At 41.3% G+C, this 13,063-nt stretch overlaps 1 protein-coding gene across 3 annotated transcripts in view; it reads right to left on the bottom strand.

Moving 5' to 3' along the window:
* Positions 1 to 13,063, bottom strand: part of NCEH1 (neutral cholesterol ester hydrolase 1) — a 62,852-nt gene that overhangs the window by 20,558 nt on the left and 29,231 nt on the right. The window contains exons 2-3 of one of the 3 annotated variants that reach the window (XM_060298414.2): positions 928 to 1,003; positions 542 to 770 (exon numbers count right to left, since the gene is read on the bottom strand). The exons of 1 other annotated variant lie outside the window; for it this stretch is intronic. Coding sequence is in view for 1 of the 2 variants with exons in the window: in XM_030863429.3 (XP_030719289.1) it covers positions 542 to 770 (229 nt within the window). In the remaining variant the exon portion in view is untranslated. The remainder of the gene's footprint in view (positions 1 to 541; positions 771 to 927; positions 1,004 to 13,063) is intronic. One more of the 3 variants, XM_030863429.3, reaches the window with a different exon arrangement.

The raw sequence follows: 13,063 nt of genomic DNA, 5'->3' as shown, positions 1-13,063 counted from the left end.
TTAACTGTGGCGTATGTTTTATATTTTCATCTATGTTTTCACAAGCAGATGAAATGTTGATGAGTTAACGTGTATTCAGAAATACTTGTTCTATTTCATAGAAAGGTGTCTTCAAAACACAAGTTGGCATAGAGCTACAGATAATGGCCTCATATTCTGGCCCAGGGAAACTTTACCTTGTTTTGGTGCAGAAAGCAACTTCAGTACTTCACAATAAGTTAGTCTAGGATTTAGGTTACAGGAAATATTTTCAAAACAGTCTGCCTGAATCAACAAACAAACAGGCAAAACCCTTGATGTAGGGTAGCTATATAATCATATAGGGTAGCTATATAATCAATCATCCAAACCAGGACCCTTTCGAGAATGGGAAGGGGGGGCACTATGAATAATTTTGCTGAGACAATAGGGATAACTGGGACTGCCAGGGGAAGCAAGTCCAATGGCTCCCTTCTCCTTACCCAGTAAGAAAGTCATTTCAATCACACGTCTCTGTGGGCCAGCTACAACCCCAAACAACCTGAATGTGACCAGGACATACTTGCACTTGCCAAGGCCCAGCCTCCTCCGTGAATGTAAACAACGCTGCGTTTCAGCGGCTCTTCTGGCTTTGCAGAGCCTTCAAACACTCTGACTTCCACACCGTCAAAGTCAGTGTCTGTTACTTTCACCTGAGCAGACGACCATGCACTTTTCTTGCCAAAAGAAATGATGATGAAGTTCAGCACGAGCAGATGATGGCTGAGGCCCAAGTAGTGTATCAGGTTACTCTGCAGGATGAGGGGGGAATGAGGGAGAGTGTGTGTCAGCTAAGTTATCACCTGAGCCACACTCACCAACCCTTCAGTATTCGAATTCTTACAAGCAATTGCCGCTGCCCTTGAGGACTCACTGGCTACTTTTAATAGAATAACAAATCATATTTACCTTTCGTTTTCAGAACTTCGAGAGTATTTTCATCTGAAAATATCAGAGTAAATCTCCTTTGATCTTCAGATGGTCTCTGAGAGGGAAATCTGTCATCAGTCTCATTTTATCAAGAAGGTTTAGAAATTAGCTGAACTTGCCCATTTCGCTGGATAAATGGCAGTTCTGAGACTCAAACCTAGGAACTGTGAATTCCAGGATTCAGTCCCTTCCTCCGACCCCTGCCCACCCTAAATCAGCACATCACAGTTCCAATAACATACTAGGAACGGAGGAAGAATACTTTATTTGAATACAACTAGAAGAGAGGAGAGTTTTATATTTACTATAAGTATTTTTAAAGTGTTTTTAAGCTTATATATTGAAGTGTGTCTGGTTGTTTTGAGAGTAAGAGAAAGGAATGAGTGTGTGAGAGGGAAGGAGCAGAGTCAACTGCAGTCCTGGCAGACCAGCTCAGACACAACCAGGAGCTTTGCAGAAATGTACAAAAAACATGCAGCCTGTTGTCTCTTCCCTTCTGAGCCCTAAGGGCATTGAGCTCTGCATTAAGTGTTCACAGGAAGTTATCTGGTTGGAGAGGAGACCCAGGCCATCCACCCAGCAAAGACCCTGTGGAGTGTATTCCCTCTTTCTACTTCTTATACAAGCTCTTCCTATTGAGTACACTTATAAAACTGACCTCCCTGCAAGACCTACTGGCCATGTTTCAAAGTCAGAGAATTAGAAGCCATCTGGAAGCCCGTGACTAGTTAAGGTAGAGAGGCCCAGAAGTGTCACAGGGTGATTAGAAACCTTCCCGGCACAGGCGCGTGAACTCAGATACTGTATCGCCTAGTGGCTCTCAAACCTTGAAGGGGAGCAGCTGGAGAGTAACAGTGCCCTTCTGTAGAATATGAAACAGAATGCTGATGATTAGTGAAATATTTAATGCCTTCATAAGATCAAGAAAACAATGTTCCTAATAGAAATGAGAACTGTATGCAGTCTGCAATACACCATAATACAGCTTCCCAGCATGTACATGGGGCACACTGGTATGCCTTGAAGAGGATACAGATGTGCTGTGACACTGATCCCCTCAGCCCCTGGGCAGCCAAGTTCCTGAGTTGTTTACCCCAGTGTCCCATATAAAATTGTATACATATGCCCTGCTGTGAAGAGTTGGAAAGACTGCATTATAAAACCATTAGCGAGTGTTCATGAAAAACAAGAACAAGAGGCAATTTATCTAACCATGAACAGCTTTTCCAATAATTCTATTAATATTCATTTGCTGGAAATATAAGCAACAGGAAAGCAAATGAATATTAAGAAAATAATTCAATTTCTATATGTACAATTGACCAATTTATTGAAAAAGTTAAAGCAACTGTTAACGTTCTCGATACGAAACAAACAAATGTGAGTGTGTGCGTGCACCCTAACCACAAGTTTAAGGGTTTAAGGTCTTTGGCAAATTGGGAAAAAGCAATCATCACTTAAGTTTTGTGGTAACACGTCAGTCTAACTTGGGGAATATGGAGATCTGCCAGGGCATGGCCGAGAATGTATTCACTAAGATTTCTAGAGTTCACACAATAAACCCTTGTCAATTAACAGAGAACACGCAAGATCCATTCCATTTCTCACAGGCCAAGTAGCTTGATAGGCATCAAATAATAAACTATGAACAAAGACATGGCAGGCTTGGCTCTGTTACTTTTTGAACTACATTTTTTGTTTTTAGTTAAATGAAGACTTCATTGAATATATAAGACAAATCATATGAGTTTCTTCAACTAAAGGAAAGCTGTACAACAAGTAAGTTGTCTTTACAAGGCAGATTAGAGAAGAGTATTCATTTTCATAGAATCCACCCCGGGTTTCCTTTATGTGTACTGCATGCTCTGAGTGCATGCAGACTTGCCTCAATCTGCCCATACCTTTCCAGAAGCACCTCTGCTGTATTAGCTTATGAGCACTTGCATTAATAGAATTTCTGAACAACTATCTGCATTGTTCACAACATTGACAGGGTGGTGTGGGAGCAGAAGTGCTGATTGGAGAAGGGACAGTTTGTTTATGAAGGAGAAAAAAATAAGCAGATGGGTGTAAGAAAGGCTGGATGGGTGGGAAAAGAAGAATCCAGAAAGGTATTAAAATAAAATTGTGCTAAGGTTTGGAATTGTATTGATAAATTAGAGAATGAAAAATCAATATCCTGCAGACAATAATGACTTTGTTTCAAAATTTGAAAATGAAGAGAAACAAGCAGTAATCTGTCATTAACCAATTTATCGTTACTATTATTAATAATAATAGTTATCACTGCCTGAGTGCCTACAGTATGAGGAGAGGTTGTTGAATTCTGGCTACAATTCTGTTATTTTCCTCCTTGTGAAGAAGAGAGAAGAGAAGTTTAGAGACTAAGTAACCAGTATAGAAGCTGGATTCCTGGAACTATGAGAGGGCTGCAGGACATACAGAATTACCCTAGAGATGCTGGTTGAGAACAGTGTGGGCCCAGGAAGCTGCTCTGAGTCCTATCCAGGATAGGATGACATTCATATGTGTATGTGCTGTCATGTGGCATGATAAAACTGTGAATGGTATCTAACTTTTTTCCCTAATATCTGTTTCCGTTAGCTCCTCTTACTACTCCCCTCCCATCCCTACTGTCCAACAGGTAAAATCAGTAGCCAAGCCTTTATGTAGTTGTTATTTCAGGGAAGGGATATGAGAACAAATAGCAAAGAAACAGAAATGTCCTCCTGCTTTTGATTCAAAAGCCTATATCCTTTGGAGAATTAAAAAAGACATTGATTTAGGAGATTACATGATGAGTAAGAAGTCTCCTAGAATAGGAAGTGATTCTCCGAGCTAGGTGGTGGAAGAGGGGAGGAGAAATTATTAGAGATGAAATGAGGAATGAATGGATTGATATCTGAGATCCAATGAAAAAAGAACCTTGGGACACAGCAACCCTCAGATATGTCTATGTAATCTGAGAACAACAGACATGTACCCCATGCCCAGACAGAACCGTGGAAAAAGGCAAGACTCTAGGGAAGAGTGACCACAAGGTATGTTTAGGAAGGTGGTGCCTCAAATGGCCTCAGAGAGCCCCCCTCGGGCTCCAGCTTGTGCAGGAGCAGCAGAATGACTCCATGTGTCCAGAAAGGCATAAAAACAGGAAGGCTGCATGAATGTCTTGCAGATGGGTCTGAGACAACTTCTCCGTTATCCGTGGCCCACTACATGTTCTCAAGGGTCTAACAGGAATAGAAGAGAGCACTAATGGACCTGAAGGGCTCTTATAAATAAGAACAAAGGATATCCCAAGGTAACTTGTAGGAACCAAACACCATGGACCAGGTGGAATATGAATGTGGGCTAAGGATGAGTACCCAGATGGCTCCCCCCATGCATTATGCATCAACATCACATGAGACACTTCAAAACCTAAAAGAAAACAGTGATGGGGGAATACCTAAATTCACTGGAATTAAGTTCTACCTAAAGAATGAAGGCTCAAAATATAGATCAAGTTATATTTCTTGCATCCTTGAGTTTGTGAAATGAGATTCAGATCCACCCAAGAAACATTCTCTAGTTAACAAAGTTTCCTGAAACCTATTTAGAAGTAGCTGGAAAACTCCAGTAGCACAAAGAAGCAAGCCAAGTGTTAAGAATTTCACAAGTTGCGAACTGACCCAGTTTTGGCTAGATGAAGTACTCCAGGGCAGTACTAGAGGTCTTAAAACTTGCCCCATAACCATTTCAGGCTCTAGAAGGGAATTCTGCCTGAGGAGGTGGAAGGGATGAAGGGTACTCATTACACTTCAGTAGAACCAGATACAGCAAAATAGGTGGCCACTGGCTCCCTACCCAGGTCTGATGACCAAAGGTCAGAGGACAAGCAAAAATCAAAGGCAGCCAAGCAGAATCTATACTCTGCTTATTAAAATATGTTCGTTGTTAGTTTATAAATGGGGTTGTTCTCTGCTAATTCATTCACCATACAAATTAGAAAATCTATTCAACGGGCAGGGAAACTTAAGGGGGAGAAAAAGACCATCTTCTGGAGCTGAGGGAAACAGAGGAGAGCCAAGACTTGTAAATGAATAGCTGACGTTAGTTAAGCAATACAAGCTTAGTAAGAGAAGCCTAGATAAAGGCTTGCACAAGCCCAGAGAAGGAAGGAATTACTTGTGTCTCTTCGTTCTGGGATGAAATCCGATACGGCATCTATTCTGAATCGTGCCTTAATAGAAGACGAAGTGCGAGTAGCAAGGAAAAGGATAGGAATCCAAGATGCCAAAGTGTCGGGCAAGTGTTATAATTCAAATGCCTATGGGAAGAAAAGCTAAGTAAGGCAAGTGTAGGCAGGGGGAGCCGGCAATACAAGGCTCAGTCTAGGAGGCAGGTAGGAAGCCAAAGTCAGCAGCACAGACTGCAGACTGAATACCTGGTTAAAAGCCCAGCTCCCCCGCTTTCCAGCAGTGGGGTCTTGGGCACGTTCTTCACCCTCTCTGCGCCTCAATTTCTCATCTGTAAAACAGAAATGACATACTAACTGGTTCAAAATACTGTTGTGAAGCTTAAAAAGGTAAAAATCCCTAGAACAGTGCCTGGCACATACCAAGCCTTCTATGAGTTGGTTATCGTTACTGTCACACCTCTGATCTGGAAGATCACTGCATGAAGAAATGTGAGCCCAGGGACAGAGAGCTCAATGTTTCCAGGGAAGCTGAGACTATCATTTTCTCCCATTGTGTACATTTGTTACTAGGACCCCAATGATCACCAAGTTCTGAAACTACTACAGGTGAAAAAGATGTCAAATATTTATTTCTAAAAAGTTCATCTGTGTGCTCATGTCAAAGTGGGAGGGAGAGGTGGGGAAAAGCCATAGTACTCTGATATTCCATACACATCAACAACTTAGCATGTGGTCAAATTTCAACGTGAACCAACCACATTAAATAATTAGAGCGTCTATTATAACTCACTACCTGCTTCGTTTCTCACATTCAAAGTTTTGTATTCCATGCCAGTGGTTTCCCAACTTTTCCAGTGATGGCCATTTCATTCTGTCAAGCAGCTTTTAAATTCTCCCCTCCAGATTCTGCTCTATTCCTGCCTATTACAGGAAAACAATTTCATAGAACACTTACCTGTATGAAAATTTATGGTCACATTTTTTTAAACATTGTAAAGTTTGAGTATACTTTAAAATGCAGATTTATTTTTTTTCTATTGGTGCACAAATTATATGACCTTCACTTAAGACCACTGTACAGATCACCTGTGATTCACTAATGCAGCACTTTTGTTCTACAAACAACCTCAATGATTGCACCAAGGAACTATCAAAAGTCAAGTAACTGTAATTCAACAAGTGTTAATTAGGCACCTACTGTATGTAAAGATTCTGCTACATGTTACAAGGATACAAAGATGGGTGAAAGATGGACTGAGAATTTAAGTAGCTAAGAATTTAAATCTTGCCTGACTCCCGCAAATTTCCACCTGTCCTTAAGTTTTCACAGTTCTCCTAACTTTCTCTAAGACTTTAACTTTTAAGGGAAATCCTCTGGTTTGAAAGCATTGATTCAGATTACATTTTTTTTAAGTTACAGACCAAACAAAACTTGCCTGCAGGCCAAATCTGGACTAAGGGCCACAAGCTGCAACTTCTGATGTAGAGGATGATCCAGTCTTACTGCAGGTGCAGCTGGAAAGGTGGTGGCAGATGAAATGCTCTTAGTTGTTAATGGTTAAACAACAAAGATTTTGGACATTCTTTTTAACTTTTTATTTTATAAAAATATAGTTGTATTGTATAGTTGATTAACAATGTTGTGTTAGTTTCAGATGTACAACAAAGTGATTCAGTTATACATATAAATGTATTTATTCTTTTTCAAATTCTTTTTTCAGTTAGGTTGTTACAGAATACTGAGCAGAATTCCCTGTGCTATACAGTGGACACTCTTTAATGAGACTATACTTTGGGAAAAATTATACAGCTGAGGTGTACACAGTAGATTGGTGGGAGAAGAGACTAGAGGGCAACAGCTATAATAGTTTGGCAATTGTCCACAGGAGAGAAATGAAGGTCTGCCCCAGGAGAATATAGAGGAGGGAATATATTCAAGAGAGATCACTGAGACGGAGTTGATAGGCCTTGGTAACTGCTCACATAGTAGTATATGGGATCAGGTTGGTAGGACACAGAGAAAGGATTGAAAGATCCTGGAGGGTCCTCACTTGGAGTATGAGAAACAGAGAAAACAGGCAGAACAGTCAGGGAAAGTAAGAAAATTTCCATTTTAAAATTATTCCATTTAAAGCCAATGGGACATCTAGGTAGATAGGTCCAAAAGACAGATAGCAAATGCAGGGTCAGAGATTCAAGGAGGTCAGGCCTGGAGGAAGAGCTCAGAGGTAACTGTTAACAACTCAGACAGTAGTAAGACTCAGGAGATTTAGTGAAGAGACAGAACACAGTGACAAAGAAATAGACCAGGGAGGAAAACATTCTTTGACAGGCTGAAAAGAAGAATCTAGAGGGAGAAATCCAGAGATTGGCAAGAGGAAAACTGAGAGTGAATCAGAAAGTAAAAGTCAAATTTGGAAGAATTTTTTAAAAAGACTGATTATTTGGCAATTTGAGGGAGCTAAGGACTAAAAAAATGGCCATTAACATAATTAGGAAGTCATCACTACTAGCCAGGAGAAGTTTTAGGCACATTGCGGAGGCATAATCTAATTATTTCAACAGCCTCGTCATTGCTAGCTCTGCATTCTGACTACTGCTCCCTTAAAGATTTAATGGCTGTACCAACCTTTTGGCTTTGTCAAGATCTTCTCATGCCTCCCATTCCAACCTGCAGAGAATTCCTGTGTTCATGGTTGCTTAAGCCAAGTGGTAAAAGTGTCAGTCCAGGCTAAGTGATACTCAGGAATTACAGCACCATATCAGTCTTCCTCACTAATGTGCAAAACTGGTCTAATTTCCAAGCTTTGTTAGGCAAATCTAGAAAACTGGTTAGGAGCAAAGACTAGGAAGCTTGACTGCCTAGGTTTGAATCTTATTTCTACTACATACTGGTTGTATGTCTTAGTTAATGTTCCTATGCCTTAATTTCCTCATCTATAAAATGGGAATAAAAAATAAAATGGGAATAATAGTACTTAACTCACAGAGTTTTTCTGAAGATTAAATGAGTTAACATGTAGAAAGCACTTAGAACAGTGCCTGCCACATAGCAAACACTACGTAACTGTTAATTATGATGATTACCAACTCATAATTAATATTGTGAAAGTGTTACTTAGTTTTTATCCCACAGAACAAACTTGACAATATTTAGGTCTAACTTACTGTTAATTAAGACTAACTAGAGTATTTAGAGAATGTTTGCTTCATTTATTAAAATTTACAAATTAAATGTTTAGAAAAACTTGACTTGCTTTTGGCTATCGGTAACTTTTATGTGAACTTGTAATTTATGGTTAACTTGTAAGATCCCAGCATATCTTCTAATGAATTTGAGATATTATAAAGTTCTCCAAAAACTCTAAGTGATTTTTTTAGTTCTCTTTGTAATAAATATATATCATATAGAACTTGTAGAAGGAGAAACACTGTTAGCATCAGAACCTTAAAAGAAATTGCAAGTGACCTGGAAAGAAAAATTAGAATTATAGGCTCATTTCAGAGATGGAAGGGGTAAGAGGGGGTTTGTAAAGGGTTGACCAAGAAGCTACTGGAATGGCCATCCTTCAGAGAAAGAGACCCAGAGGCAAGATTGAGTGCCCAACCCAGGGAAAAAAGAAAAAAAAGGCATAACTATCCTACAAATGTGAAAGACACGAAGTTGTGACACAGACAAGTCCTTACATGGGCTGATTCCAATCCAACCTCACTTTTGGAGGTCGAATAGAGCTAATCACACATTTCTTCTAATGTTACACAATTCAGCCAGCTGGCCAATGCTCCACCTCTGAGAGAATTGATAAGAGATTGAATGGATTCCTCACCACTGGAGGGAAGCTGCCTGGGAAGCTGGAAAGGTAATGCAAGGTAACAGAATCAGGTCCTAGCCCTGCCTCTTAGCAACTTTGTGGTTTATGCAAAGTTATTATGTCATTCCGAGCCTCGGTTTTTTCCCGTGTGTTAACAAAATCAAACCTCATCCCCTTTCATTTGGTTATTGTGCGAATGTAATTAAAACATCTGGCACATAGCAGGCATTGGTGTATCTTATTTTACTCCTTTAAGCCAGTGGTTCTCAAAGCTGGAAGCATATTAGAATCACCTGGAAACTTTTAAAAATTACCAATGCCTGAGTCCCATTCCACACCTATTATATAATGATGTCTGGGAATGTGACCTAAGGCATAGGTATTGTTTTCAGCTCTCTAGGTAAATTCCTAGAGGAATTCCTTGCATACCTAGCAAAGTTGAGAATCACTACGTAAATCAACAAATTCATTCGACCAACATTTAAGTACCTATTTGGTCATGACTGTTCTACGCATTGGGGGTACAAGGATGAACAAAGCACAATGGCCTATTTTTGAGGAACATATAAACGTGGGAACATCCTAGACATAATAGATGATTATGATATGATGTAGAAACTTAAAAAGTAGAGATATGTACCTTAAAGTACAAAGGTATGTATCAGTATAACCAGCTTAGGAGAGGACAGAGTCGGCCTCATCTGGTTGCCTGGAGATAGTAGCAGCTGACTGAAATGAGTTTAATGAGTGATCAGTAGGCTGGTGAAGGAGAGGAGGGTGGGGAAAGGCACACAGATGTCTGTGGTTGTGGGACATGTGGGCCACACTTCAGTCTTCTGCCCGTCAATCTTACTTTGCTTTGCAAGTGTTCAGCATCACCCTCCTCCAGTAAGGATAAGAAGGTATCAAAGTCCTCTTTCCTAGTCCCACCCAGATTACAAGGATAAGAACACCCCTTTATTTGCTGGGGGTTGGATCTCTAACTCAACTCTGATGAAAGGATGGGGCTCTGCTGGCAGGCTTTAGGCCACATGGTAAATTGCACCAAAGAGGGAAAGTCAATTTGCTCAGGGAAAGGAGGAATCCTAAAGTTGAATAAAATAAAAATGAAACCTTAGGGAACACCATCCTTTAGAGGGATAGCAGGCAGGAGAGAAGAATCGATCATTAAAAGATCCCTCCTCCACCCCCAAAAGAGGAGGAAGTAATTATTATCATGGCAAGAAAAAACAAAGATTGGAGAAGTTCAGCAGGGCAGAGAGTTTCAAGAAAGAGCAAGCTGTTAAATGCCAGCAGAGGGACATCCCTGGTGGCACAGTGGTTAAGAATCCGCCTGCCAATGCAGGGGACACGGGTTCAAGCCTTGGTCCAGGAAGATCCCACATGCCGCAGAGCAACAAAGCCCATGCACCACAACTACTGAGCCTGAACGCTAGAGCCTGCTGACCGCAACTACTGAGCCTGCGTGCTGCAACTACTAAAGCCCATGCACCTAGAGGCCGTGCTCTGTAACAAGAGAAGCCCCCGCAATGAGAAGCCCACACACCAAAACAAAGAGTAGCCCACCCCGCTCGCCGCAACTAGAGAAAGCCCGTGCACAGCAACGAAGACCCAATGCAGCCAAAATAAATAAATTAATAAATTTATTTTTTTTAAATGCCATGGGCTCCCATTGCGGAGCACAGGCTCTGGACGCGCAGGCTCAGTGGCCATGGCTCACGGGCCCAGCCGCTCCGCGGCATGCAGGATCCTCCCGGACTGGGGCACGAACCCACGTCCCCTGCATCGGCAGGCGGACTCTCAACCACTGCGCCACCAGGGAAGCCCAACTTGCTCTTTCTTGAAGCTCTCTTCCTCCTGAACTTCTGTAGTCTCTTGCCATGCTAATAATTAATTCCTCCTTTTTTTCTTTTGGGTTTTTAATTGATTGTTTCTTCCTTTCCTGTCCCTTGGCCCTGTAAATGATGGTTTTCCCCAAGGTTCCATTTTTTATTTTATTCAGCTACATAATTCCTGCTTTCCCTGAGCAGACCAATGTGCCACCATGCCATAATGCATGGCAAATAGGAAGTGCTTACTAGCAGCCTGATAAATTAAATGGCTATGAGCTCTCTCCATAGGCTGATGACTTCCACATCTCCCATCCATGATCTGTCTTTCTTAAGCTCTGGGTTCACTTTTCCAACCATCTCCAGGATTATAGCCTATATGGTCTTCAAAATGAACATGTTCTACACTTGCTTCTCCACTCCTGACTCAGCAACTCACTCCATTAAATTCTCAATTAATGAGCTGACCGTAAATCTAGCTTCCAAGCTAGAAATCTTAATATTTTCTTCAGCTCCTTCCTTCTCTCACATGATATCTAATCAATCACCAATTCATGTCAACTCTACCTGCCAACATTTTCTGAATCTAGTTCTACCCTAAGACTCTACCCCAACTCCCGTAGCTGCCTTGATTAGATGCTCATTATTTCCATCATTTGCCTACTAACTTGAATTCTAGATAGCACTTTCTTTCTCTATAACCTGCTCCGTACTGCTGTCAGAGTTCTTATCCTAAAAGACTGATCACAATACCTGGCTGCTTAAAAACTTTCACTGACTTCCATTTTCCTACAGAAAAAAAAAATCTGAACTTCACATTGCAGTCTGGTCCCTCTCTACATTTCAGCTCTATTTCTCACTACCCCACCCCTTGTGCTTTCTAGTTCTCTAGAGTCAAACGTACCCAGGCATAACTTGCATAATTCAATTTTTTTCAGTACCCGCTATTCTCTTTGGCAATACCCTTCAGTTCTGTGCTGGAGCCAGCTCTTGCCATGTCACGAAAACCAACTGTTAAATGTACAAGTCAGTTGACATCAGGTCAGTAGCTTGAAAGTGACCATGGGGGTAGGGTGGGTATTTATATCATGGAAATCAGCAATAGCTCCAAATCAGCGTTTCCCCACGCCGCACCCCCAGAGAGCACTCCACTGCCTCTACTGCATCCTTCCCCATCCCCAACTCATCCAGAGCATAGCATAGCATTTTAGGGTGTGGATGATAAAGGCAGTCAGCCAAGGCTCAATCCTGGCTCTGATACTTGCTAGTTGGGTAGTTCTGGGCAAGTCACAAACTTCTCTATGCCTCAGTTTCTTCATCTGTAAAATTGGGGTGATCATAATACCTATATTTTATAGTGATTTGTAAAGGATACCTGGCATAGAACTTAGTACGTAAGTTCTCATAATGTTACCTCTTTTTATTTGCTTATGTCAGGGCTTCGTAGCACTTCAGTCTGTCCTGTAATGAAGTCCTGCTACCTTAGCTCAGCTCTGGTAACTCACAAAGTCAGTCTCACAGTAGCTTGGAGCCAGGCTGAATCATCAGCTGCATGTTCCTAAACTGAGAGCTATATAAGGACTTCTGGGTAGCAGAGCCCTTTAAGCGACGTAAACCCCATCTTCAAGGCTTCCTCAGAAGAAAAGGTTGTGAAGAATCACTTTTCATTATCCTGCCTTGAGATTCTTTGAGCAAGGGCAGAAAGGCTTAACAAAATATGATAGAGAGACAAGAGCACAGAATTTGGACAGAGCCCAAGGCCAAGTCCTGGCTCCATCATTTATTAGCTACGTGACCTGGGCAAGCTTCCCCAGTTGTCTGGGCCCAGGTTTCCCAGATAAAGGAGTAAAAAAGAGTGCACGTGAGGAGTAAATCCACATTATCTATTGTTGTCCCCTCTCTCCAGAGGCCCAGAATTGGCAGGATTCTTGCTCAGCCCTTTGGTAGATCCCCATCCAGTTAAGGACCCTTCTTATAGTTGACCTTTCTCCCTTATTTCCTTTAGTCAGCATTATTTTTATAAAGTAAACCTTTTGGCTCACACTCTGAGAATAGTCAGGGACCAAAAGAGTTCTGTGCAGGGCACTCTCTCCATAGAGCAAAGCACTGGAGGGAATAACGAAGCCAACCTGTGAAGCACAAATATGATTATGTAACAGTAGGGTTCTCTGACGAGATTGCTCTATTACAATTTCATACTTGTTTAGTCCTCTATGGAAGATTTTATTATAAGTTACAAAGCAAACCTGAGGAGAACCTCACCACCACTCACTAATAAGGTAATCTAGAAGAGA

The sequence above is a fragment of the Globicephala melas genome, chromosome 4 (genome assembly GCF_963455315.2).
Source record: "Globicephala melas chromosome 4, mGloMel1.2, whole genome shotgun sequence".
Lineage (NCBI taxonomy): Eukaryota > Metazoa > Chordata > Mammalia > Artiodactyla > Delphinidae > Globicephala > Globicephala melas.
This window is presented reverse-complemented; position numbering and strand designations above follow the sequence as displayed.